A 27100-nucleotide genomic window follows, 5' to 3' on the forward strand; every position below is an offset into this window, starting at 1 on the left:
TCACATGCTGGTAAAGATTGACTCTTTGCCCCCAGACTCGGGTCTCTGAGACCTAAGTCCTGAGTCCTCATAGACCCTCTCCAGCTGCCCCCTCTCCATCAGCGCACCTTCTCTAGGGATCCCTCCCTAACCTTCAGGGCAGGTGGTGTCAAAGGCTGCCCACAGCACCTGCATCCACCTGCCCACATCCATCCTCCCTCTAACCGTCTGCACATGATTATCCGCTATTAATTGGTCCTCATATTTGTGCAATGTTTTCAATTACAAAGCACTTCCCCGGCCATTCATCTCTTTGAATAGCAATCGAAACTGCTTTTTACTGAGCACTTCCTGTGCACGAGGCCCTCTGCTCCTACCAGCCTCTTGCCATGCATTATCTTGATTCAGAGTTTCACAGCCATCCTGTGGAGCTTGGGGGTCCTGATACTCAAACACACTAAATATCCAGCCCCTGGCCATACAGAGAGTGGATGCAAGCTCTGTGAAATAATCGGGGTCGTCCCTAACCTACAGCCTCCAGAGCTTCCGTGTGCACCCTTGCAAAGCTTGCGTGGGCACTGGGACTTTGTTAAAATGCGTCTTCTGATCCCATGGGGCTGGAGTGGGGCTCAAGATTCTGCATTTCTAACAGGCCTCTGTGTTGCCAATGCTACCTCTTGGAGAACCACACTTTGGATAGCAAGGGCTTGAAGCACCAAGCCAGCTGAGACTGCTTTACCATAGCCACAGGCTGGCAAGCCTCAGTTTCCCTATCGGTCAGATGGGTGAAATAGCCTTTGGCTTACAGAGGTGGAATGAGTACTGGGTGATATAGCACCTGTTAAATGCTTGGCACACAATAGGTGCTTAGTAAATGCTGGCTCTTCTCCCTTGATAGGAGCTGGCATGGGTCTGGATACACAACAGATGCTCAATGAAGCCTGTCCAATTTATTGAGCCTAGCATTTTTCCCTAAAGCAGAGAATAAACTGCATTATGTTTCCCTTTGGAATGAAGCCAAACCCAATATTAATTTTTTTCTTGAACTGCAGAGTTCCAAAAAGAAATAAAAGCAAGTAGAGTGATTGCAGTTTGAAGCAAGCCTCTGTAATTTCTGTAATTACAGAATGGGAGCAAGACAAAGCAGGAGTATGCACAGCGTCATGGGAGGGAGTGGGGGCCCCTACTCCCAAGCGTGCTGCTCCCCCTCTTGCCTTCCTGGCTCTTCATGGTGCCATACTCCCTCTGAGCCTCCTTCTGGGCCCAGCCCTAGCTTTGGACAATGGCAGCCCTGAGACACTGGCCTTGGCCTTTTGGCCTCTGCCCAAGTCCCCACCCCACGCAGCCACCAGTCCCTCTGATGCAGTGGGACAGAGGGGGGATTGTCCAGGGTGGCTGCCACACACTCCCCTCCCCCCAGCCTGCCATCTGCGCAGGCCTAGGCTGCTGATAGCCAGTCTGCTAGCAAGGCCTGCAGGGCCCACCTCTAAAATAGATCCCTGGTCCCACTCCTCACCACCTCTTCCCTAGCTGCCACAATTGAAGTCACTGTCTTCTCTCACTTGGACTCTCAGCCTCTTAAGGAGCCTCCCTGCTTCTACCTCTGTCCCTCTGCCTCCTCTTCTAGGCAGCCACAATGAGACTCTTAAATATAAGTCAGATTTCTCCCACCACTTACACCCTCTACTCTTCCCCATCCTGTTTAGAAGAAAGTATAAACTCCTTGTTGTGGTCTCTGAGACCTTGTGTGATCTGGTGCTTGCCCACTTCTGACTAGTTCTGTTCCCTCCCATATTGGACCCCAGCCAGCCCGGCCTCCATGCTGACTCTCAAACATGCCAAGCTTATTCCAGCCTCAGGGTCTTTGCAGTTGCTGTTCCCTCTGTTTGAAATCATGTATCCTAGAGAGTCATATTTCTGGCTCCTAATTCAAACTGAAAAAATTTTTGTTCAGGCCAAATAAAATAAGCCCAAGGGCCAGTTTTGACCCATTTTGCCACTTCTGGTCTAGAGCTTCCAAACATCTTTTTTTTTTTCCCCTCTTATAAAGCATTGCCTCATTCAGGGATTAGCAGAGGTATTCTTTCTGCTTGGTTTGGCCCCATTTTTATTAATGGCTTTAGGACTTGGTCTCCAACTGCACATTGAGGAAGGAACATATTCATGGGAACATTTTCACCACTTTCCTGCCTTGAGTCTCTTTCTTTCACTCCTTCCCAGAGCCTCCCCGAGTGAGTCTTCTATAATACTAATCTGATCACATCATCACCCCAGTTGCATCCCTGCAACTGGTCCCAAAGTTCCTTAGCCTGGCTTTCAAGGTCTTTCACAAACTGACCTTCCTATCTTCAAATCTTTCTACTTTTGTTCCTGCATTCCCTCCACTTAGGATGCCCTTCCCGCTTTTTGAGCCTGATGAACACCTATTCAACCTTCAAAACCCCATTCAAATGTCCCCTCATCTGGGATGCCTTCTTCTTCTTCTTTTTTTTTTTTAATTAGTTTATTTATTTTAGAGAGAGAGAGTAAGAGCAGGAGAGGGACAGAGGGAGAGAAAGAATCCCGAGCAGTCTCTATGCTCAGCATGGAGTCTGATGTGGGGCTTGATCCTATGACCCCGAGATCATGACCTGAGCCAAAACCAAGAATTGGAAGCTTAGCCAACTGAGCCAATACCCCTAGGATGTCTTCTCTGGTTGAATTCCATCATTCCTTCAAGGCCTGCACAAAGGCCTCATCTAGTTCATATACTTTTGCTACACATATCAAAGGGTACTATGATTGGCTACAGGCAGAAATATTTTTCCTTATAGGCTGTGACCTTGTCAAGGTCACGAACCTTGTCTTATTAATGCTTGCGACCCACGTGTCCAGCCCAGCTCCACGAACACATTAAGCCCTGGGTAAATATTTACAAAATGGAATCTTTCTGCTGGCTCCTGTTAGTTCACTGATTCAGACTCTGCTGCAGAATACAAAGGGCTCGAAATGATTGTTCCATCCCCATTTCAGCACACAGCGCGTGCTGAGCAAATAGTTGCTGAATGAAGGAAGGAGTGAATGAGTAGGCGAGTGAGTACAGAGGACGTGTCACGGGGGTCTCACATTAACGATGCCCTGTTGAACGTTGCTTCGGAGGAATTCAGTTAATATGGGGAAACGTTAAGGACTTGGAGGAACGTGTATCCAGCTTCTTCATCTGCAGAATTCTGTCATCTGAAGAGGAAGAACCAAAAGACTCTGGAAGAAAGCCTTGGAAAAATGCCCCACATCATGAAGGGGTGAAAGACATTCCTTTTACCCATTCCACCAGCAGGTAGAGGAGGCCCGCGCTGCAGAGGGGAAGAAGAGATGCATGGTCCTTCTGCTGTGGACCCACGGAGCTGTCCTCCGACACAGGGCAGCCCCTGCCTGGCAGAGCAAGGGAGTCCGTTTCAGGAGAGGGGAAGTAACTCCTGGCTGACAGGTGTCTCCTGCTTCTGAGATCATTCTTTTTCTAGAAAGAGAACCAGCTTCCTTTGTTGGGTGCTGTACATACCTGTGCTTTTCATGTGCTGTTTTTCATGAGACAGGGAAGCAACAGGTTAACCAGCTGGTGTCAGGAATGAAAATTCACCAGCAGCTATACTCCTGGGGTGTCTGAGTGAGGCTGCTTCTGGAAGTGTTGTATGTAAGCTCCGGGTCCCAGGCTTTTTAACTAATGGGGATCCCTTACTCATTTTCCTCCCATCTACTAGACTTTTGTTCTTGCCAGACCTATTAAGGAATAATCCCTTATTTTATTGACCAGACACGCAAATGTACCAATCCCGCCTTCTGCCTGGCCCAGGGTGATGGGCTAGACCACTAATCAGTTGGTATACAGAGAGCCCAAAGCAGGGAGATGTGAAATCTTTATTAGTTAGTTTTCCCCCATGGAGGCTAAAAGGACAATTTCCATCAGTCTTCTGAAAGTGCTGCCAGTCTCTGGAGGGCATGGATAATAAGCCCACGATAGATGTTAGTCGTAATAGTGTCATCATTGCTGTGCCTCCCAGGTTAGGAACCACAATCCGTATACAACTGGTAATCATCACCATGATGAGAATGGCGGAGATGGCCTGAGCCCTCGCTCTGAGCCCTGTAGTCGCAATGCTTTATGTGTGCGATCTCATTTACCCTTCACTGCAACTGTACGAATAAAAGATTATTATTATTTCCCCATTTTACAGATGAGGACCAAAAAGGGGAGGAACATGCCCAATGCTAGTAACCCTCAAGGGGAGCCAAGGTCTCTGATGTAGCACCATCTCACTGTCTTGTGACCCAGGGGACCTCCTCCCTAGGAATCCCCGAGGAAGCACAAGATATATCTGTTCTCGGCCTTCTACTGTTATCTTCACATTTTGTCTTCTAAAAGGAAAGCTCCCTCTGGGTATGTGGCTCTTCAGAGGGCAGTCACAGGCGTCTGCCCAAATCTTTTCCCAGATTCTGAAGATAACGCATATGCCTTCCTCACGCTGAGCTCTTCAAGCAGCCGTGGTCTCTGATCTCTCTGGCCTTTGCACGAGGGGATGCTAACTGTGCTCAGGGAGGGGACAGTGGAATAAACCTCTTGGTGAACCAGAGCTCTCCTTCCTCCCAAAGTTCCACCTCTCTTCTGTGTTGGTGTTGAATGATTTCTTCAAAGGACATAAACACCACATTTCACCCCATTAAATGTGCCTTGCCATCTCTCCTTCTTTCTGGGAGTGAGCCGGACCTGCACTTGTCTGTCTGTCTGTCTCTCCCTGAGTGGTGTGGGGCAATCTGAGGTCTAGTGCACAGTAGGTTTTGGAGTTGGTCTGAGTCTCCGTGGATAGTCAACAAAGATATCCAGGGCAGAGGCCAGAAGTTGTTGTTCCCATAGGGCTACAGGCCTTCCTGAGAACTTAAGTCGAGTGGTAAGAGAACAGAGATTCAAGACGTTAGCAGGAATCCCCTGTGCCAATGTGAGCAAAAGGAGGGAATTTTATTTTGGCATGGTGGGGATGCTTTCTTTATGAACTCTGAGCATTGGAATGTAGCCAGGCTTAAGAAATCCTGGAATGGCAAGACAAATGCTTTCAAGACTCTCCATCTTTTTTTTTTTTTTAAGTTATTTATTTATTTGAGAGAGAGAGAGAGAGAGATCACAAGAAGGCAGAGAGGCAGGCAGAGGGAGAGGGGAAAGCAGGCTCCCCGCTGAGCAGAGAGCCCCAATGCGGGGCTCAATCCCAGAACCTCGAGATCATGACCTGAGCTGAAGGCAGAGGCCTAACCCACTGAGCCACCCAGGCACCCAAGACTCTCCAGCTTTTGACCTCTCATTTCCTTCCTCCTCAGCAGACCAACTCTCCCTGATACTCTGAGTGCAGGTGGGCAGAAGACAGACAGCTGCCTAAGAGTTCCCAGTTCCCCGGACAGGCTGGCCTTCTTTCTCAGCCATGTGCCAAATTTCCAGGGAAGGAGCTTTGATAGACTAGCCAGAGTTAAGTGATCAGCCCTGGTCCAAGGTAATTGGATCCTTCTGAAAAAAACATGGCGGCTGGAGCCTACAAGGGTAGGTCATAGGGACAATTAAGGGTCATCATTGATTTGACAGTTAATGGCTAACCACCTCCCCCCAACACACACCCTTTCCCAAGGCTTCTCTCTCCCCTGCATATGCCAAGACTTTCTGGTAGACCACAAGATGGGCTACCACTCCTGACAATGGGAGCACACCCTACCTGAGTCAGGAATTCCTTCTGATGGTGCCAGACCAAAGTCAGGAAGCAGGTAGTAGGCATCTGAGACAAGCCTGTGGGTCCTCTTGAAGAGTGAGAAACAGGGTTGGAAACTGTCCAGAGGTAGTCTGGTTTTTTGTGAGCTCTAGGCAGAGACATTGGTGTCTAGGGATAAGGACTGAGTGTGAGAGGTCTAGAAGGTGAGAACACGGCAATCAGGATCCCCCAGTGGGGCAGAGCTGAGAGAGGAGACCTTCTGGGGACACGTGCTGCTTTTGCTCTGCTCCTACATCTCAGAGGCCCCAGATTATTGTTTCACACAGTCCCGTTTGCTCTAAGCATTCTAAAAGTTTATTCTGTTACTTGATTAATGTAAAAATTTTGTAGAAATTTAGAAATTATAAAAATCCAAAAAAGTGCAAAAAAGGAAACAGAAGTCACATATAAACTAATCACTGTGTATGCCTTAGAATATATCCTTAGGGTTTTGGAGGGGTTTTTTAAATGACTAGATTGCAGGGGGATGGGCAAAAAAGGATCATACTAAATAAACTATTTTGAGGTCTGCTTACATGGCCTTTTACAACATTTCTGCACTTTTGGTTAAGGGATGGATAAAAATCTCAGCTGCGTTTGTTGGCTCCCAGTTGGACCCTGAAGGGCTTTTGCCCCTCTGTTGACTTCTCTTTTCCTTCTGATAAAATGATGGAAGGCCGTCCTCGCATTGCCCTCATGCCCGTCCCCACAGCTATCCCGAGAGGGCCACAGGCCCCTTCCAGCATGTTCTAGCGCCCCATGGCTGGCATGGAGGCTCGTATGGTCACCTGTCTGGGGGGCTCCCAGGGGCTTCCTGCAGCCCTGCTGCTCTCTCCCTAGGGCTGCCCATTAGCCACCACCTGCCAGCTCACTGGGCTCCCTCCCCATCTCTGCTTTGCAGGCGTGCACCCAGGGGTGGCAGAGGGAGCTACTCTGGAGCTGACCCACCAGCAAGTATCATCAGGTAACATCCACAACCAAAATAATCACAACCATATGCAGAATTCTCTTTCTAAACCAGTCCAGGGAAAAATACCCGTACAACCATGAAAGCTTATTTTTGCCACAATTCTACAAGCCAGATAAGATTACTGCCGTTTTATAGGTGGAGAAACTGAGACTAGAACAATCAAGAAACATGAGGCTAGAGCAGGACGTAGGGTCACTCAGTTTGTAAAAGGCAGACTGGAGATTTGAACCCAGGCCTGGGCTGGGTCCGATGTCAGACATCATTTTCTACTCCATGCTGCCTCTGGAACTAAAGAGGCAAGCGAGTAAAGAGCGTAGATGGACTATCTTGGGTCAGGGAGGTCAGGTAAACCAGTGGTCCTTTTTCAGCTGAGGGCTGCGACTGGCTCCCAGCATAAGAATCTCCTTTTGCAGAATTTGTTAAATGTATAGAATCAGGACTCATCTCCAGATTCAGGACTCATCTCCTTGAGATTCTCATGTATGACATCTGGGGTGGGACCTGGGACTCTATCATTACAGAGCTTCACAAACAACTTGGAAGCACAGCCAGGTTTGGGGACTGCTGACAAAATAGTAACACCACTTGCCAGGCACAAGAGACTTGCTGGTAACAACCTGACATTCTATTATCATACTCTGTTTAAAGGGTAGGGAGAGCAGGGCTCAGAGAGGTTAAGAGGCTTTCTCAAAGTCACACAGCTCAAATGTGAAAGAGGACTTCGATCGTGACTAGAGTCTGTGCTCATCTACCACCTTCAGCCACTACCCATAGCTGGGTCACCTCCCTGTTTGGCCCCATGGTAAGTCCCTCCATGGCTTACAGTGACCATGGTTACTGTGCCTCAGGGTATGAAAAATCTAATTGTATCCTGAGAGGCAAAGATGAGGAACACTTGATATTCCTGTCGGGAAATTTGGTCTCCTCAGCTTTCTTTGCTGAGCAAGGCACATAAGAGAGGGCACATGACATGGATTTGCAGGTGTGAAGCTAGTCCAGGAGCCGTAAAATCACCACATCCTCCCCACACAAGTCTAGGAACAGAAGGCACTGTGCTTCCTCCAGGAGAAAGAGGGTGATGAGAGAGCCTTCTCTGACCCCTGGTTGGTTTGTGGGCCATTTTATTTTTGTTATTTTGGGACAACTTCATGATTTGGCCACTCTTCCGTGCCTGTCACCCCACCCCTCTGTTGTCCTAGGGTGACCCTGAGCCGCAAAACTGCTGTCTGCGTGGACTGGGGCCGACGTCACACGTCCATCTGCCAGGACCTCTGTGTCCAAACTCCGAGACATGGCAACCAATGGCAGCAAGGTGGCCGACGGGCAGATCTCCACAGAGGTCAGCGAGGCCCCCATGGCCAATGACAAGCCCAAAACTCTGGTGGTCAAGGTGCAGAAGAAGGCGGCGGACCTTCCAGACCGGGACACATGGAAGGGCCGCTTTGACTTCCTCATGTCGTGTGTGGGCTATGCCATCGGCCTGGGCAACGTCTGGAGATTCCCCTATCTCTGCGGCAAAAACGGTGGTGGTAGGTGCTGTCCTGGCCACCTCCCAGCTGGGTCTGGACCCCTTGAAGAGTGTCACACTTGGGCATTTTCTGAGAGAAACTTAGGGGAAGGGTCCCCTAAAGACCAGGCCCCATTTCCTGTTTTTGTCCCTCTACCAAAAGTTTCCCAAAGGACGATTGTCCTTTGTTAATGATACCAAACAGTTCACCTCTTCATTTTGCAAAGAACAAGGGATGTAGTTTGAGCAAAGGACATCCCGAACTGGATTTTGGCTGTGGGTGCTACTCTGAAGGCAGAGGGTAGAGAGATTGTGGCTGGGACCCTAGAATGCCCCGCCATTATGCTCTCTCTGAATGGGGCGTCTCCAAAACTTTGGGACCATGAGCATCTCTCTTCTCACCCCCACAGGGGCCTTCCTGATCCCCTACTTCCTGACACTCATCTTTGCGGGGGTCCCACTCTTCCTGCTGGAGTGCTCCCTGGGCCAGTACACATCTATTGGGGGCCTGGGGGTGTGGAAGCTGGCCCCCATGTTCAAGGGTAAGTCTGCAGAATGGGGCCACATGGCAGTGCTCCTGCCCACAGAACTGTGGCAAAACCAGGGCCATCCCGACACTCCCAGCCCTCCTGGAGAGAGGGACCTTGTTCACTTCTGAACAGAGTGGAGCCCTCAAAGGGGCCAGGTGGCAGATGGCAGCCCCGGCTAGGATCTAGGTGGACAGGAGGCCCCAATCCAGAGACAACCGCTCCCCCTGCCCCCTGTACACACATCAGCCTGCCCTGTCCTGTAAGCTCATTTCCCCAGCCAGGGCTGGGTACGACTTTCTTTGTTTCCTTGCTCAGTTGCTCGACAGACCCTCAGATGGATACATGGAGGGCCTGGCAAGCCAAGACCCCCATCCCACCTGCAACCTGCCAGTGCTAGGCCCCAGACCCAAGTCCTCCCTTGCCAGATGTGTGTGCCCTTAGCTAAGTCTCTCCCTCTCTCTTGGCCTCAGTGCCTCCATAACACCTGTTTCCAAGGTCCAGTGACATGGTGGACATCATGGAAAATAATAAGAATGACACTTCCTAGGATGGTTACTGTTATTGCTCTGTTAGACCAATGTCATGAGGCCATGTCCGCCCGCAGGTGTGGGCCTTGCCGCTGCTGTGCTGTCATTCTGGTTGAACATCTACTACATCGTTATCATCTCCTGGGCCATCTACTACCTGTACAATTCCTTCACCACAGTGAGTGGCCCCTTAGACCGCTCCTTCCAGAAGGAGCCAGACCCAGAGCCCACCCTCTGTCCGCTGGACTACCATTCTGCTGATAGGGCTGTTCCTTGGGTTGGGGTAGAGGGGTGGGATGGTGTGTCTTCAGCAGCCCCTGTGTCCCCACAAGTTGTAGCACTGTGAACCAGGCACCTGCTCCAGGCCAGACCCTGAGCCAGGGGCTTCGTGTGGACTGACTTCTAATCCTCCTGACTCCCCCTCTTAAGGTAGCTGTTGTTAGCTCATTTCGTGTGGACTCAGACTGCCTGGGTTTGAATCCTGACCCCAGTATATACCAGCTGTGCAACTTTGGAAAAGAGACTTAACCTCTCTGAGCCACAGTGCCCTTATTTATAAAATGATGGTGAAAATGAAACCTGCTGTATAGAGTTGTTGTGAGGAGTAAGGAGTAAATATGTGTAAAGGGCTTAGCACTGTACCTCGCAAAGAACAAGCACCGTTCAGTGGTCACTGTTAACATCGGTGTGCAGAGTGTCAAACAGGCAGGATCTCTTACCTGAGGTCATGGAGCTGGGAAGTGGCCCCAGGACGAACACACAAGACCTTACGGCACAGCTTGGAAAGCTGATTTTCAAAGCGAAATGATCAAGGTTCAAATTTCAGCTCTGACACTTAGGAGCTGTGTGATCTCAAACAAGTGACTACCCCTCTCTGATCCCCCAAACGGGGATCTCAATATGTTCTGCATCTGGGAGCTGTTGGGAAGGGGAGGTGAGATCATGGATGGCTTGGAAGAGGCTCAGGGGACTGTGAGAATGGACAAAGTGTGCTGAGACCACTGTTGCCATCCCCTGGGGGCTCAGCAGACCTTGTCTGTGCCACTGTGCCTTTGCAGACGCTGCCGTGGAAACAGTGCGACAACCCCTGGAACACGGACCGCTGCTTCTCCAACTACACTGTTGTCAACACCACCAACATGACCAGCGCCGTGGTTGAGTTCTGGGAGTAAGTGTGGGGCTGTCAGAGGTAGGGGGTGCCTGTCAGCCAGGGCCAGCAGGAGACAGAGGCACCCTCAAAAAGGTAATGGGAGCTGGTGAGGTGTTCCAGCCTCAGGGAGAAACAAGAGAGAGTGAAGCTTTCTCTTCCCCTGTAGAGAGCTGGGCTGTGGAAAGGGCCACTAGACACAAGCTAGAGAGAATGAATTCCTGCCTTCTCGCTCCTCTGCCCAGTGACTCCTGCCATCCGTCAAACCTACTTAGAAGTCAAAGGGCCAGGGAGCCAATGAGGTAGCCCCAGCAGCCAGCCTCCTGGGACATGGAGCAGGGTGGAGAGGGTGGAGGGTGTACCGCTGGAGGGCAATAGCACAGGCCAAGAAGGATTGCTAGGACAGGCCAATGAAATCGCAGTTCATCCGGAAAACCAGTCCACTCTACTTAGAAACTCAGAGATGTTTGGAATAAAGGCGTGCATGCACACACACACACATACATCCACACGTACGCACACACGGTTCATAGTGAGGACTGTGCTGATTGTACCTTCAGAAGAGCACATCGTAGGTGTTTGTTGAGGTATTGATTTTACAAAAGGAGGTCTTGGGATCCAAGTCTCTTTGGCATGAAGGAAGCATCTGCGCTGGGCAGCTTGCAAGGGTCTGGGAGCACCCAGGAAGGTTCCACGGCACCTTGCATAAGCTGCCAGGAGGAGCTGTGTTCAGGGGCTGTCAGAACACATGATGCGAGTCTCTTTGTGCAGAAATGTCCTTAATGAGGCTGTCTCCTTACAAATAAAAATCAAATTTTTCTCCGGCTGCTTCTTCTTTCCAGCATGTGCCGCATACAATTTAACACACCTTCAGCACTGCATTGAACCATGTAGTCAATAAACGTTTCTTGAACACCTACTATGTGCAGTCTGGTTAGAGACATGGCAAACAAGCAGAGTGGCAACACCAGATGACCAGTACTAACTTGGGGGGCTATAGGGACCCCAAGATGGTACCTGGACTAGCCCAGGTGAGGAGCGATGTCTAAGGTGAAAACCACATAGGTGAGACCAGTGTTGGCAAGAGGAAGAGAATGCATGAAGGCTTGGAGGCAGGTGACAGCAAGCCAAACATGGGTGAGGGGATGGGAATCATCCAGTCTGATAAGCGTTGGAGGGGTTTCAGGGAGAGCTGAGACTGGAGATAGAAGCAGGGCAAGCTCAGGGAGCCTTGCAGGGTTGGCCTGGGGAGGTTGGGCTTCATCCTGAGGACAGTAAGGTGCTATTCACTGCAGGTTTTGAGCAGGAGGGGACACAGTCAGACATATGATTTAGAAGGGTCCCTGGGGCTGGAGTGGGGATAGAGCAAAAGTGAAGGTGAGGGTCTTGCTAGGAGGGTACCAGCAGCCAAACAGGTGAGCAATAATCGTGGCCAAAATAAGGAACCATCAGGTCCCTTGAGCAAATAACACTTCTACCGGTTAGTATAATGGACCCCACAGTCTCCTGCCAGCTCCTGAGTCTCACTGATCACAGATGTCAACATGGTCATAGCGGAGAATATGACTACCTGGGCACCCCGAGGCCATTTCAGCTCCCACCAGCCCCATGTGACTTTCTGCTCCTTCCACTATTCCACCAGGCGGAACATGCACCAGATGACAGATGGGCTGGATAAGCCAGGACAGATCCGCTGGCCCCTGGCCATTACCCTGGCCATCGCCTGGATCCTTGTGTATTTCTGTATCTGGAAGGGTGTTGGCTGGACTGGAAAGGTAAGACATGTGCACAGTGGGGACCAGAGAATGGGACTACAAGGAGATTTCCGTCCTGCACAAGGAGTCTGCACTTCCAGGAACCCCACTGAACCTGGGATGCAGCAGGTCCCTACATTTTGCCCTGCCTTGGTTTTCTTTCCTGTAAAATGGGAATAATAACATTACCTACCTTCTGGGCAGTGTGAGGATGAAATGCAATAACGTAAGTCAGTTACACAGAGCCGTCACAAAATAGATGGTAAACTTTGCTCAAGGACCATTGAGCAAACTGTCCCTGAGCATTGCCACTGTTGGGTCTGTTATCAAAGGAACGAGACTGAGATGAAGTGAAAGTTATGTAAAGCTTTATTCTATGCCAAGCATTAGAAGTCAGACTAACCGGCCAGGGCCGCCTCCGAAGAGAGCGACCCCCGCCTTAGTCTTACAGGTTAGTTTTATAGGGCACAACCACAGACTTCTACATATGTGGCTTGGCTGATTGGATGTCTCCTACCTGTGTGTTTTAGTAACAGTTACACGGAACCGATACTAGTAACTGCTAAGGCGTTTATTAAACAACAAAATGGACTTGTTTTAAGTATGTGTTTTAGCGACGGTTAAACGGTTAACTGATACCGGAACTGGTAACAACAAAATGGCTACCTAGGCAACATGGAGTCACTATTGCTAAGTAGTCCCAGGCAAGCCCTAGGGGTTTAACAGGTTTTAACGTGGAATTGGCCCCAACAGCCACGATACCAGGTTTTGTTCCAGGGTGATCCAGAGATGAACATTCCACATCCCAGCCTTGGAGGAGGAACAGAGATGGATCAATGAATGGTTAAATTCTCGGGCTTTGTACTGAAATAGTCCTGAGTTCAGATCCCAGCTTGGCTGTTAACTTGGCTAGGTGGCCTCAGGCAGATCACTTCACCTCTCTGAAACTCAGTTTCCTCCTCTGAAGAATGGGGCTTATCTGTTTGTTTGCCAGGAGAATCAAATCCAAAGGCGATTTGGTAAAACACTTGGTAGCTAACAAGAGGAAATGCATTTGTTTTTGTTTTTATTATCGGTAAGGGCAGAGCCAGGTCAAGCTGGGGGTCCAGCCTGGGGACATCTGGGGATCTTTCCAATTAAGTTAGGGGGAAGGGACCTGGCTTCACTCCCACCCTTTTCCCCTTAAAGCTGCACCCCAGGGGTATAGGGACAGAAGGTAGCCCAGGCCCTCACTGGACCCTGGCCTGAAGGAAACTTAGAGGAAACCTGAGTTCTGACAGCAAGTAAGAGAGAGAAGGAATTTGAACTGAATCATGCTAGAGCAGGGAGGTCCAGAGTACCCAAACTGATATGAACAAAACAGAATCTTCACAAATGCCATACTTGGACATGAATATGACTGATGAAATAAATGCCCAATTCCAGTCTGGTGGGACCTATGGACCTACCAGTTCTCAGATCCGAAGCCGGTGTCTAAACCTCTCTGATGCATCCCTATTTTAACAGGCAGGAGGAAGGCACAGGTGTCTCCCAACCCAAATTTAAGAAGCAGAAGAATGTAGAGCCTAAGGCCTCTAGAAGAGATAGACCAGAGCTTGAATCTCAGTCTCCCAATACCTAGCTATGTGTGCTTGGGCAAATCATAGCAACTCTCTGTGCCTCAGTTTCCTTATCTGTTAAATGGGTACAATAATAATACCTTACAAAGATTGGCATAAAGACTGAGGAGAATAATCTATGTGGAGTATGTAGCATATGCCTAGCACCTAGTAGGTATAAAATACATGGTATCAATTGTCTTTTGACTGAGTCATCTAAGCCATCAGTAAATATTTATTAAGCACCTTCTACGTACTTGGCTCCATACCAAACATGGAAGACAGATTCAAGTGCAAGACCTAGGCAATATATATTAGCCATGTTCTATATCATACAACTGACCTTTCTGAGTAGGCAGGTTGATTGTATCCATTTTCCAGACCAGAAAGAACAAGGGTCAGAGAGGATAAGAAATTGACCCAGTGGCACACAGCTTATAGGTGCCATGGATGGTTTTGAATTTCCTTTTCCTAATTCCAAGTACAGTGGCTTTTCTAGTGGATCTTGGCTTCCTTTCCTAACCCTGAAGAATCGCGATCCAACCAGGGAAATGAACCTAACCCAGAGAACAGTTCATGCTGCCCAGAAAATAGGGTCACATCAGACTGTGAGATAACAAGGGTTATTAAACTTGAAAATGGCTCTTTCACAACGGCAAGCAAAGAAATGTCATTTCAGACAATGACATTAGTCTTTTGATTATCAATTTGGCAAAAAAAAAATGTTTTTAATGATTATGCTCAGTGCTGACAACTTTGTGGGGAAGGTGTGCTCTGAAATGCTAGACAAAGTTCCCTTTCTGGAAGGTAATTGGGCAATATGAATCATAAGCCGTAGAGAGGTTCATCCCTTTTAGTCAGTAATTCTACTTCTAGAAAATTTTCCCAAGAATGGTATAATAATTTTGTAGACCAGATTTTATACACAGGGGTTTCCAATGTAGTATTAGTGAGATTCACATGAATGGATAACAGTAGGAGAGATTTTAAAGAGGATGGTAGAACCTCCTGGAGGACTATTTTGCATAATTAAAAACCACATTGTTATGAGACAATAAAACAATGTTTAGTAAACAAGAAATTAAGTATGCACTGTGTTTTTTTTTTAATTTTAAACATGTTAAATGAGAAAGCAAGCACATAATTGGAGCATCATCTTGTAAGAAAATGTGATCATACATGCATAACAAAGTCTCAGAAGAGAACATTAAAATGTTAACATCCATGCATTTATGTATTAGGCATTTATTAAGTGTCTCCTATAAACTGTGGATTGTTCTAGGCACTGAGAAAACAGGTGAACAAGACAAACCCTCTCCTTCACATAACTTAAATTCTAGGGGCTGCTGAAGGGAACTTTAAGAGTGTGTGTGTGTGTGTGTGTGTGTGTGTAACTTGAAAATTTTCCTGACGCCATGTGTTACTTACACAATTTAGACAAAAGTCAAAAAATAAAGGAGGGGTAGGGGGAAAGGGAAAATCAGGTGCTGAGCTGGTTGGTTGAGACTCTAAGGAGAGGCCTCAGAAAAGTGGACAAACACAGTCAGTTAGGAATCCAGGAAGGCTTCCTGGAGGAAGACAAGCTGGGAGTAAGCCCAGGGCCTCAAAAGACATGGATGTCAGTGAAGTGGGGGGAGGACAAGAATGGGCGCGCTGGAGGGGGCATCGTTGTCAACTTTACCCCCAGGTGGTTTACTTCTCCGCCACCTATCCGTACATCATGCTCATCATCCTGTTCTTCCGTGGAGTTACGCTGCCTGGGGCCAAGGAGGGCATCCTCTTCTACATCACACCCAACTTCCGCAAGCTGTCCGACTCAGAGGTGAGTGGCCTTCCCAGGTTCCCGGCCCCCAGCGGCTGAGTTAAGGGCATGCCTGAGTCCTGAGCCACTATTTACCAGCTTTAGGACAAGTCATTGGACCTCTCTAACCTCATATGTAAACGGAGATGGTTGCCAGGTACAGCTGGTTACCACATGTAAAGGGCCATGGGGCCCGGTGGCTAGGATCATAATTTTGATCATTATACCTATAGGTGTGGCTGTTTTTTGTTCATTCTACCTATAGGTGTGGCTGGATGCGGCAACCCAGATTTTCTTCTCCTACGGATTGGGCCTGGGATCCCTGATCGCTCTTGGGAGCTATAATTCTTTCCACAACAACGTCTACAGGTGAGAGAGCCCAGAGGCCTCCTTCCTGGCCACGCCCCTCCATTGCCACGCCCCCTGAAGCCACGCCCCTTATAGATCCCGCCCCGGGGGAATTCTTGTGGCCACTCCTTCCGGTTCCACCCGCTCCCTGGGTGGGGTGGGGGCACCCGCCTTGCGGCCCTGCGGCTCTGCTCCCAGGCACCCTCTTCTGCCCCTGCCTCTTGTCCCTCTCTAGCCACTGCTTCTAGCTTACCTCCTTTGCCAGCCCCACCGTCACTGAGTCCACCCTTTCTTCTCTAAAGGGACTCCATCATTGTCTGCTGTATCAATTCATGCACTAGCATGTTCGCGGGATTTGTCATCTTCTCCATCGTGGGCTTCATGGCCCATGTCACCAAGAGGTCCATTGCTGACGTGGCGGCCTCAGGTCAGCGCTACACATGGGAGGGCCGGGACTCCTGGGGTGGGAGGGGCTAACACGCTGGCTTGTGTGGTCATTACCGCCCTCACCAGTGGGAGCCAGAGGATGAGCGTGTTGACAGAGAGAAAAGCCCGTAGAAGGACGGTGAGAGAGGGATGAGTGTGGTGTGTTGGCTCCAGGGCACTGAGCATCACTAGGTACCAGAGCAGGGAGCATTTTATGTGAAACTATCCAACACCGTGGAGTCCCATTTTTTTTATTCCCTTTACTAGGTGAGGAAATGAGGCCCATGGACCATGTTCACCAAGCTAGAGAAGTGATGGAACTGGAGTTGAGCACAGACCTGGCTGATCAAAAAGCTTGGGCTCTTAATCACCTGACCATACTGGCACTTCTAGCACAATCCTGCCTTTTGCAGGGAGAGGACAGACTCTTGCCCCCTGAGATATAAACCTTCCAACTCAGACATGCTTAAATCTTTGCTTTAGTCCCACTTCCAGATATGTTCTCACCAAATAATCAGCAATGCTGTAGGGTCCGAGGAGAGCCCCAGGCACCCCCTGCTCAGCTGGGAAAGCAGTGAGCAGGAGGGACCCAGTCTATATACAGCAGAGGCCCTGAGACTTGGGGAGGCAATGGGACTAATCCCTTCCCCATCACGGAGAACTGGGCTGCTCATGTGGAAAGGAACTTTCTCCACTGATGTCCTCATCTTCTCTACAAGGGCTAGCTCGTTTCTCTGGCATTCCCCAGCCACCACCCCTCTTTCCTGAGCCAGACCCAGGGAGCTTACAGTTTCTTTCCTTCTCCTTCTAATGGTTCTCCTCCTCTCTTGACTAACCCCCAACCAGACACTCAAACATAGTATGTCCCAAACTGACCTCCTTAAACTTACTTCTTCCCTGTGCTCCCCACTGCAGCAAAGAGTGCCAATGTCCTGTACCCAGGACAGCCCCAGCATCATCCTGGACCTTTCCTTCACCTTCACTCTACAAACCAACCAATACCAGGACCTGCTCATTCCACCTCCTTCGTATCTCTCCATCTGGCCCCCTCTCTGCACCATCACCATCCCTGTCAGAGTCCATCCTTTCAACTCACCGGTGCCCTAGCCTCTGGACCCAACACTACCACCTCCCCCACCCACGCACACTCTGTATCCTCATCTAGGAAAGGGGGTGCTGACAACACTCACCCAAAATGCAATGAAGTTTAGAAAGTGGGGGGTGTGCTGGTATGCTGTAGGTGCTCAGTACTTTTCTTCCTTTTTTTTTTTTTTGGCTTCTTTTTGATCCTTTTCCTCCACAGGCCCTGGATTGGCGTTCCTGGCATACCCAGAGGCAGTGACCCAGCTGCCCATCTCTCCCCTCTGGGCCATCCTCTTTTTCTCAATGTTGCTGATGCTGGGCATTGACAGCCAGGTGAGGACGCCCTCCCTGGCACCTGGTGGAGCCCCCACCCAGCCTTGCTGGTCTGGGAACAAGCAGGGAGAGGAGGCCATTGGCCATTGGCTTAGGCCCACAGGAAGATGACCAAGAGTTTCAGACCCCTAGACTGTTCCACATGAGACTTCAGGGTAGAGCAGCTCAACCACCTTCCGCATTTTCCATCTCGGGAAACTGATGTCCAGAGGGAGGGGACTCTCCTGAGGTCACAAAGAGAGGCAGAGGCAGAATCAGGCCTGGATCCTGGGACTTCTCTGGCTCTACCGTCCTGAGAATGCCAGACCCCTTTGTTCTTGCCCCAGAGAGTCAAGCCCTGGGTGGGTCGGGGCTGGGGTCTGCCGCACTTGGCTGACCTTCGTCTCCCTTGAAGTTCTGCACCGTGGAAGGCTTCATCACAGCCCTGGTGGATGAGTACCCCAGGCTCCTCCGCAACCGCAGGGAGCTCTTCATTGCAGCTGTCTGCATTGTCTCCTACCTGATTGGCCTCTCCAACATCACCCAGGTGAGCTTACTGGGCCCTGAGCACACCTCTGGTGCACTGCCCCCAGGCCCACTCCCAGGTCCTCTCTACCCTAGCCTCATGCCATCTCACCCTTCTTCTGTTTCTTGAGCACCATCTCTGTCCCAAGTCCTGTACAAACAGCAGCGAGGCAGATGGGGACCCTGTCCTCAAGGTGAGAGGGTGGGAGACACAGATACTGAGCTAGAAAAGATAACACACAGCTGGAGAATACAGCCCCTAACTCAGCCTGGGGCACTCGGGACTGCTTCCAGGAGGAGGGGATACAAGAACTGAGTTTTTTAAAAAACACACAAAAATTAGTCCGTTTGGAGGTTGGGCCTTTGACATTGACACTGCCCCCTTCTTTCTCACTCCCACTTTTCTTTTACTATTGATATTGATGATCAGTCCTCTCTGCATTCAAGGCCCTCCTGGTCTAGCTAGAAGGCATACACATAACCGATGAATTGTACAGTAAACATAAATGACCTGAAAGCCATGAACTCAGCCCTGTGGGTCTGCTTTATGATCCACAGAACTATCCCTGGATTCAAATACAGTTCATCCCCGGAATGTTATTCATTTGTCCTTTTATTCCTCCATGGTTGTTAAACACTCACCATGGGCCTATCATGACCTTGGAGATTCAGCAGTTAACGGGACAGACACAATATCTGCTCTCTTAGAGTTTATGCTTTGGTGGACAAGACTGACAAATTAAATCATCTCAGAGTGTGTTCAGTGCCATGAAGAAAAGGTGATAGTGAGACAGGGAATGATCAGTGAGGGTGGGAGGGATGCTACCTCAGACAAAGTCATCAGGAGAGGGCCCTCTAAGGAACTGGCAGTTGAGCTAAGACTGAAATGATGATGAAGAGACAGCCAGGGGAAGACGAGCATAGCAGGAGCAAAGGCCCTGAGGTAGGCATGGACTTATTAAGTTTGAGGGGCAAAGGGAGTGATCAGATAAGTAAAGGGAACAGAAACAGATCATGCAGGAACTTAGAGGACAAAGCCATTTGTATTTTGTATTTTATTTTATTCTCTCAACTTTTTGATGTGTTAAATTTATGTCCTTTTTAAGCCATGGAAGGTTTTTTTTTTTTCTTTTAAAGATTTTATTTTATTTATTTGACAGAGATCACAAGTAGGCAGAGAGGCAGGCAGAGAGAGAGAGGAAGGGAAGCAGGCTCCCTGCTGAGCAGAGAGCCCAATGCGGGGCTCGATCCCAGGACCCTGAGATCATGACCTGAGCCGAAGGCAGAGGCTTAACCCACTGAGCCAACCAGGCGCCCCGCCATGGAAGGTTTTAAGCAGGGAGAAGACATAACTGTTTTAACTTTGTGGAGAGATGGCCTTGATATCTAGCTCCTCTTTTAGTCCAGCATTCCCAGAAATGGGGCATTTCTCTTCCCCAGACATCTTCTTCCCAATTCCCAGGGAGTCGATGATCACACCCTCTCCTAGTTTCTAGGCTCTCACTGCTTCTTTTAGTCTTCCCTTAAGCCTCCTCGCTGCAGTGTTATCTCACATATACCTCGCCAGACTGCAGAGCCCCTGTTGGCTGTGAACTGAGTGTCTTGGGCCCTAGTGGGAAGTGGACCCCCCTCACTGCTTTTCCTATTTTAGGGGGGCATCTATGTCTTCAAACTGTTTGATTACTACTCTGCCAGTGGCATGAGCCTGCTATTCCTCGTGTTCTTCGAATGTGTCTCCATTTCCTGGTTTTATGGTGAGTGTCAACCCTCCTCCTTCCTTCCCTCCCTCCCTCATCCATCCATTCATTCATTCATTTCTTCAATCATCATTCAGCAGATAGAGCTTGAACACCAAGCCCTTTCTATACATTAGCTGACAACTGACCCTTGAACAACCCGAGTTGCAACAGCACAGCCTTCTTGTTCTGTGTGTAAATACAATACAGTATTTTTTCATACTCATTTTGATACAAAATAGTACTCTACAGGTAATTTCTCTTCCTTAGGATTTTCTTTCTTTCTTTTTTTTTTAAGATTTTATTTATTTATTTGACAGAAAAACCACAAGTAGGCAGAGAAGCAGGCAGAGAGAGAGGAGGAAGCAGGCTCCCCGCCGAGAAGAGAGCCTGATGCGGGGCTTGATCCCAGCACCCTGAGATCATGACTCGAGCCAAAGGCAGAGGCTTTAACCCACTGAGCCACCCAGGCGCCCCTCCTTAGGATTTTCTTAATAACATTTCTTTTTCTCTAGCTGACTTTATTGCAAGAACACAGTATATAACACATAGAACATACGAAGTATGTATTAATCAATTGTTTGGTATTGGTAAGGCTTCTAGTCAACAGTAGGCTATTGGTGGCTGTTTTGGGGGAGTCAGAAGTTACATGTGGATTTCGACTGCATCATTTGGGGGGGCAGTCAGTGGCCCTAGCTGCCACTTTGTTCAGGAGTCAACTGTTTTCAGTCCTCACAGCAATCTAATGAAGTTAGCAAGGGGGTCTTGTGGTTTAGGAGACACCATAAGACGGGTTAAATAAATTCATTTAAAGTGGGAGCCAAAATGTCTTCATAAATTTTGGGATAAGAGGGTTTGAGATTTTGTCTAGAAAAGTGACACCAAAACTACAAAAGAAAAAGTTCCAAAGTGAAATATTTAACAAAAGTGGGGCTATGGTGAAAGGCACGCACTCCCTTAGAACAAAAAATGGAAGAAACAATGATTTTATTTATTTTGTGGCCTGAGTTTCCAGATCCCCCCTGCACAATAGTCAAAGGCTGTCCTTCCCTGCGCTTTGATTATCCCAGCAAGACAATGTGTTTGAAATGTTTTCCTTGGTCCCTGATATTCACTGTACTTTTTTGTGTGTGTGTGCCACCTGCCCCTCCTTGTCATCCCCTCTCCCCGCCAATCAGCTTCCTTGCTGGGTCAGGGGCTTTGCACAGAACCTGAGGGTTGCCCAGTGACAGTCTTGGGAACTTCATGACACTTGTGGTGTTTTGCAAGATTTGTGGTTCTTCTTTGCAGCCTATCTCCAGTTGCTTATAGCATCAGAGCACCGAGGAAAACCGCTCTGTCCAGCAGAGCTTTGAAGGAATGGCTGGGCTCGCTATTGGGTGGGAGGGTCACTGAGAGAGGTGAGGACACGCTTTATAAGCATAATCTTTTGTTGGTGGATATTTTCATGTGAAGTGCCTGGCTTTCTCACACAACCCACTTGCTGGGTGTTATTGAGTACTTAGCTAACAAGGACCCCCTCAGAGCTCTGGCTGCTGTTACAAAGAGGCTGAAGCTCCTAGAGGTCGGGCTGCAGTCATACTGCCAGAAAGTGGCAGATTGAGACTTTGAGCCTACAGTGCCCACAGCTCATTCATCCCTTCTGCTCTCACTCTGAATGTCAGGTGTTAACCGATTCTATGACAACATCCAAGAGATGGTTGGCTCCAGGCCCTGCATCTGGTGGAAACTCTGCTGGTCCTTCTTCACCCCAATCATTGTGGCGGTAAGGACAAGTCCTGGCCAGCCCTGTTGGGATCAGGCCAGGCCCTGCAGTGACTCCGGCCCAGAGAGAAACTTCTGGAGGCAAAAACGCCCGTTCCCTAATAATACTACTCCATCCCATTTGCTGAGCATCTGCTCTGTGCCCCTCATGACACTAGAAACATTACGTCATCCTCGTAAACCTCAACAAAATAGGCCTTCTTGCCCCTCACTTGACTGCTGAGGGCCCCAGGCTCCCCGCTGCCAGCATCACCCAGCTAGCTGTGCTGCATTCAAATCAGGTGGGCCTGATTCTGAAACCCAAGGCCATGGGCTCCAGGAGACCTCTCATCCTCAGCTTCCTTGATTCCTTCAGGCAGGAGGAAGCTGAGGTGTGAGCAGGCCTGGGATGGCTGCCCCAGGTCCATGGGGTGGGTTGGGCCACAGGGTAAGTTGTGTCCTGCACAAGTGCACTCGGCAGATGGCAGACTAGAGCCTGAAGTCCAGTCCTTGCTCTGTTTGCCAAGCTGGTTAACTTGGAAGAAGAGGAGCCTTTTTTATTGTCCTCCCAGAAAGGATCCCTTTTTCTGGTGGGCAGAGAGCACTAACTTTAAATTGTTTCTCCCAGAATGGGTGCCTTTTTCTATTCCACACAAAAATGTCTTATGTAGTAGCAGTGGCCTTCGGTGCCGGATTACCACGATGCTGGACCCTTGTAAGGGTCAGCCTCATGGCAAGGGAGGTGGTCAGTAGACCTATCAACTTCAGAGTCTAGGAAAGGGCCTTGGTTGTCCAACTGGGGAGACTGACTGTGTCCCATCCCCTCTCCTCTCCCCTCCCTAGGGTGTGTTCATTTTCAGTGCTGTGCAGATGACTCCTCTCACCATGGGAAACTACGTTTTCCCCAAGTGGGGCCAGGGTGTGGGCTGGCTCATGGCTCTGTCTTCCATGGTCCTCATACCTGGGTACATGGCCTACATGTTCCTCACCTTAAAGGGCTCCCTGAAGCAGGTAAGTCCCTTCTTCACCCTTCAGATTGCTTAGTCCCCTTCCCCTACTGTGCTGGGCACGACCCCTACCTTTGTGGAGCTCACAGTCTAGTTAAGACACAAACAACTCAATATCCATTGACAACAGAATGTTGGAAGTACCATGATTTGAATAAACCAGGGAGATGGGTTAGCCCTGTCTGGGTTGAGGAGGGTTAAGGAAGGCTTCTTAAAGAGGGGATAGCTAAGAAGAAGCCTAAAGATGAGCCAGAGATAAAAGTAGAAGCAGAAAAAATGTTCCTAGAAGGGGATGAGAAATATGTGCAAAGGCCCAGGGGTATAAACAGCTTTCGGTAAACTGAAGGAAAATCAATGTGGCTGGAAGGTAGAGTGGAGAGGGATGCAGAGGGGGTGATAAGAAAGGAGGTTGGGGATGTAAGAAAGTCAGGGCAGCTCATGAAGGGCTTTGAAAATTAGAACAAGAACTCTTAATTTTATCTTGAAGTTAATGAGGAGCCTCAAGGGTTTGAAACAGATAAAGGGTGGGGTCTCTTGTATTGTGGGCTTACTCTAGACCCCTTTTGTGTGTTTGATAAAGACACAATGTGGTCTTGCCCTCAAGGTAATATAATGTAAGGCATGTTGTCCTTAGTAGGGGCCCACTAGGACATTCTAGGTCCACACCAGCTATTTGTTAAATTATGTAGAATTCTCAAGTGACACAAGGCAGTGCTGCAGGTACTCAAGAGACATCACTAGATTAAGAGTAAGCTGAGAAGATTTTACTGGGGAGAAGTAGATGATCAGAATATGGAGGGCCACAGCTGGGAGGCCTTGGATCTGTGGCTCTCAACCTTATTTCTGCTAAGATGGGCCTTCCAGACCAATCAGAGCCAGAAGAGGGAGCTATATGGTCTGTGGCCTAAGGAAGGCCTGGTGGGGGTCCATGTGCAGCCCCCAGACCAGCCTCCTCCTTTCGCAGAAGGATGCAGAAACTGAGGTCAAGCAAGAAGCCACTTTCCCACCCCTTGCCATAAGTTATTAGGAGAGCAGAGGCTTGTAGCCCCTTCTTCCAGCTCCAGGCCCAGTGCTTTCATTTTCCACAGTCCTCTGCTGAGTGGCAAAAGGCAGTGAGGTCTGGGAGGGGCAGAGAGGCAGAGGAGGCTCATTTGAGGAGGGGAGCACAGCCCGTTCAAAGGCCCAGGAGTGGGCACATCTGATGACAGCACATGCTCTGGGGGGATGGGATTTCAGGGACTATGTGGAGAGAAAGTAGGGGGAAATTAATCCATTCAGGAAATAGGCATTCAACACCTACTATGTGCCAGACAGTATTCTCAGGGCTACAGACACAGTCATGAGAAAAACAGGCAAAATTCCCAACCTCCTGGGGCTTATATTCTAGTAGAGGAAGACCAACAATTAACAAAATAAAAACATGTTAGATGGGGATGAGTACTGTGGAGAAAAATAGAGTTGAAGGGGGGTTTCAGGGAGTGCTGAGTGAGGTCTTGCTGAGACCGTGACACTGATCCAAGACCTGAGGAGGTCTTGAGCGAGACCAAGCTGTGTAATTATCTGAAAAGCAGGATGTCTCAGACAGAGGGCCCAGCAAGTGTAAAGGCCCTGAGGCAGGTGCATGTTTGGCATGTGTGAGGAGAAGTGAGGGGGCCAGAGAGAATGGAGGATGTGGGGACAAGGCCAGAGTCTGGGTACATTTTGAGAGCAGAACAGGTAGGATAGACTTAGAAAGAGGTGGGGGGACGGAGCCTCCAGTCTTCCTCCTCCCCACCCAAATTCTCTCTGGTGCCTGCAGCGCATCCAGGTCATGATCCAGCCCAGCGAAGACATCGTTCGTCCGGAGAATGGTCCGGAGCAGCCCCAGGCCAGCGGCTCAGCCAGCAAAGAGGCCTACATCTAGGGGTGTCTGGCGGCTTGCCGACCCGCCACTCTCACCCCCCAGCCTGGCTGAACGTGACCACCACTTGATGTCTGAAGATACCGTCTATCTCAACCTACCTCGAGTGGCGAGTCCAGACACCATCACCATGCAAAGAGAGGGGAGGTGGGGGACAGTCACACCCCTGGTGGGCCCCGCCCTGGGCAAAGCTACCCGATGGCTCCAGCACCTGCAGGCTGGTGACCTTTTGAATCCGGGCCCCATAAGCATCAAGCAATCAGCCTTCGTGACTGCGCCGTAGATCATTTTTATCCTGCCAGCGAGTGCGATGCGGCGAGGCCACACACTCCTGGCTTTTAGTCCCGTTCCTGACTGTTCTCTTACTGCCGAAACCCACGACTCTTATCTCGGACTTTGCCGGAGTTCGGTTCCGTTGGAACGCCGCTCTGTACACATGAAAAGGGCATTTTGTATAATGGGGATTTCCAGGGAAAGCTCCCTCTTAAGTGCAGGGAGCCCGCGGAGCTCTGACTTTCATTTTTTCGGTTGATCCTTCCCGAGGCAGCTTGACAAAACAATCCCCCAGGACCTCCATCAGTATTCCCCTGGAGCTGCCCCCGTGTCCCCAGCAATTTGCTGAGCGTCCTTCCCTGCCCTCTCCTAGCCAGGCCAAGTGGATTGCACCTGGCCCCACGGCGATCATTCCAGATCATTCCAGGCAGCCCAGCTCCCTCACTCCCTCCTTGGAAAACTGCCACAAGCACAACTGATTTTTGTTTTATTATTATTGCCATTCTGGGGGCCTAAGATCCCACTGGGGAAATTCCCTAATCAGGAGCCCCAGTTTCTCTTAGACTGCCCCGTTTTATGGAGCACAAATCAGGTGCAGAGGAAATCAAGGTGAAGGTGTGTCTGTCCTTGAGTCCAAATGGATGTGGTTATCTTCCCAGCTTTCCCTTCAGCTGTGTGCTCACTGCCGTCCCCGTCAAAAGTGCTGCCTTCTTCCTTCATATTCCTCAGCGGAAATCCCCTCACTACCACTAAAATCTCCCCAGCCCACTAACTGAGGAGCTAGGGTTCATCCAGACCACCCCCACGCCCCCTCCCCGCAAAGTGCTTCCAAGATTAAACTGCTTCTTCGAGAAGTAGTATTTGTTTCTGGAACTGGGCTCCGTGGCGATGGCGGCGGTGGCAGGTGGCAGATCAGGCAAAGACAGTTTCTGGCAAGCTCCAGTGACTCAGCGTTTCTCCTTTGCCAGGAAGATGGGTTCCCATGTAGCAAATCGTATGTTGTGCCCTGTAGCTCCTTAGCTAGTTAGCTCACAAACTGTGTTTTACAACTAATCCTTAATAATTATGGTAAATAACTGTGACTGTGGGTTTTTTAATCTCTTGTCATTCTCATCCGACAGTGACCAGCATACCTGTTCTTGCAATAAGGTATTACCCTCAGAATAGTAAGCACATTCTTGTAGAGAAACATACAGTACGTGTACACATATAAAGGCACACTCATAAACGTTCATCCTCACGCGTGGTATATAGGGTCTTATTTGATATCTTGTAGGAAATCTCAACCCTTTTCCTGAGGTCATCTGTAAAATAGTCTCATTGCTAAGGCATCCCAAATGCCAACTGGTGAATCCATGATCAAAATGCATATGTGTTGTTAAATTATAGGGTTTAGAATGAAAGGAACCCTTCACTGTGTCTCATGGTCCCACCCCCACCCCCCCATCCTGTGTGAACTCCTTTAGAATAAGGGCAGGAAGACTTCTGACTTTCTCTTTGTTCTCTTCCATGTGATACTAAGACCAAGTCTTTCTAAGACAAATGCAGTGTACTTAATGTTTGTATGCAAATCTGAGATGTTTGGCAAGAAATCCCCTAACCGATTTCCATCCAAACCTACTTAATATAGCACAATATTACGTGTCGTACAATTCCAGTGAGAACTGTGAATATGTGTACCTTTTTTTTAGTATTTGCCCTGGGGGAAAAGATATTGTATTATCATATATGCTTTTTTTGCAATAAGGATTTATTCTCAGAACACCAAGTAAATCTATCTCTATATAAAAAAATATATGTAATATATACATATTCAAACTATATACAGAGCCTGTTTTAAAAAAATTACAGTATTATTTAGAAAAATTATCTGTTCTATGGACCAAATGTAAAATATTTATAAATGAAGATGCATTTTAAATGTCTATAAATGGTGTCATAACTAGAGCACGGGCGTTATGTACGTTTCTAAGAATTTAGAGGAAAAAATAATAAAGGTTCTATGATATACGATGTCAGACCTTCAGTTCTTTGGGTTGGGGGCAAAATAGCTTCTTTCATTGGAACAACGACATATACACACAACACTATTTCTTCCCCAACAGAGAGGGAGAGATTGGGGCTCAAAAATCCAGCAAGATACAGCTGGGTTTCCCCAAAGTCCTGGAATGA

At 48.9% G+C, this 27100-nt stretch overlaps 1 protein-coding gene across 3 annotated transcripts in view; it reads left to right on the forward strand.

Moving 5' to 3' along the window:
• Positions 1 to 26941, forward strand: part of SLC6A1 (solute carrier family 6 member 1) — a 42757-nt gene extending 15816 nt beyond the window's left edge. The window contains exons 2-16 of one of the 3 annotated variants that reach the window (XM_032841507.1): positions 6643 to 6705; positions 7911 to 8240; positions 8629 to 8760; positions 9353 to 9453; positions 10334 to 10443; positions 12065 to 12197; positions 15462 to 15596; positions 15841 to 15944; positions 16226 to 16350; positions 17653 to 17765; positions 18160 to 18291; positions 19921 to 20023; positions 21670 to 21770; positions 22592 to 22759; positions 24554 to 24664. In XM_032841507.1, coding sequence (XP_032697398.1) covers positions 8003 to 8240; positions 8629 to 8760; positions 9353 to 9453; positions 10334 to 10443; positions 12065 to 12197; positions 15462 to 15596; positions 15841 to 15944; positions 16226 to 16350; positions 17653 to 17765; positions 18160 to 18291; positions 19921 to 20023; positions 21670 to 21770; positions 22592 to 22759; positions 24554 to 24658 — 1800 coding nt within the window. In that variant the 5' untranslated portion in view covers positions 6643 to 6705; positions 7911 to 8002 and the 3' untranslated portion in view covers positions 24659 to 24664. Of the gene's footprint in view, positions 1 to 6642; positions 6706 to 7910; positions 8241 to 8628; positions 8761 to 9352; positions 9454 to 10333; positions 10444 to 12064; positions 12198 to 15461; positions 15597 to 15840; positions 15945 to 16225; positions 16351 to 17652; positions 17766 to 18159; positions 18292 to 19920; positions 20024 to 21669; positions 21771 to 22591; positions 22760 to 24553 lie in introns of those variants that run through there. The other 2 variants (XM_032841508.1, XM_032841509.1) reach the window with 2 other exon arrangements.
• The last annotated feature ends 159 nt before the right edge of the window (positions 26942 to 27100 follow it).

Source organism: Lontra canadensis, unplaced genomic scaffold (assembly GCF_010015895.1).
Source record: "Lontra canadensis isolate GAN:19392208 unplaced genomic scaffold, GSC_riverotter_1.0 scaffold124, whole genome shotgun sequence".
In the NCBI taxonomy this organism is placed as follows: Eukaryota; Metazoa; Chordata; class Mammalia; order Carnivora; family Mustelidae; genus Lontra; species Lontra canadensis.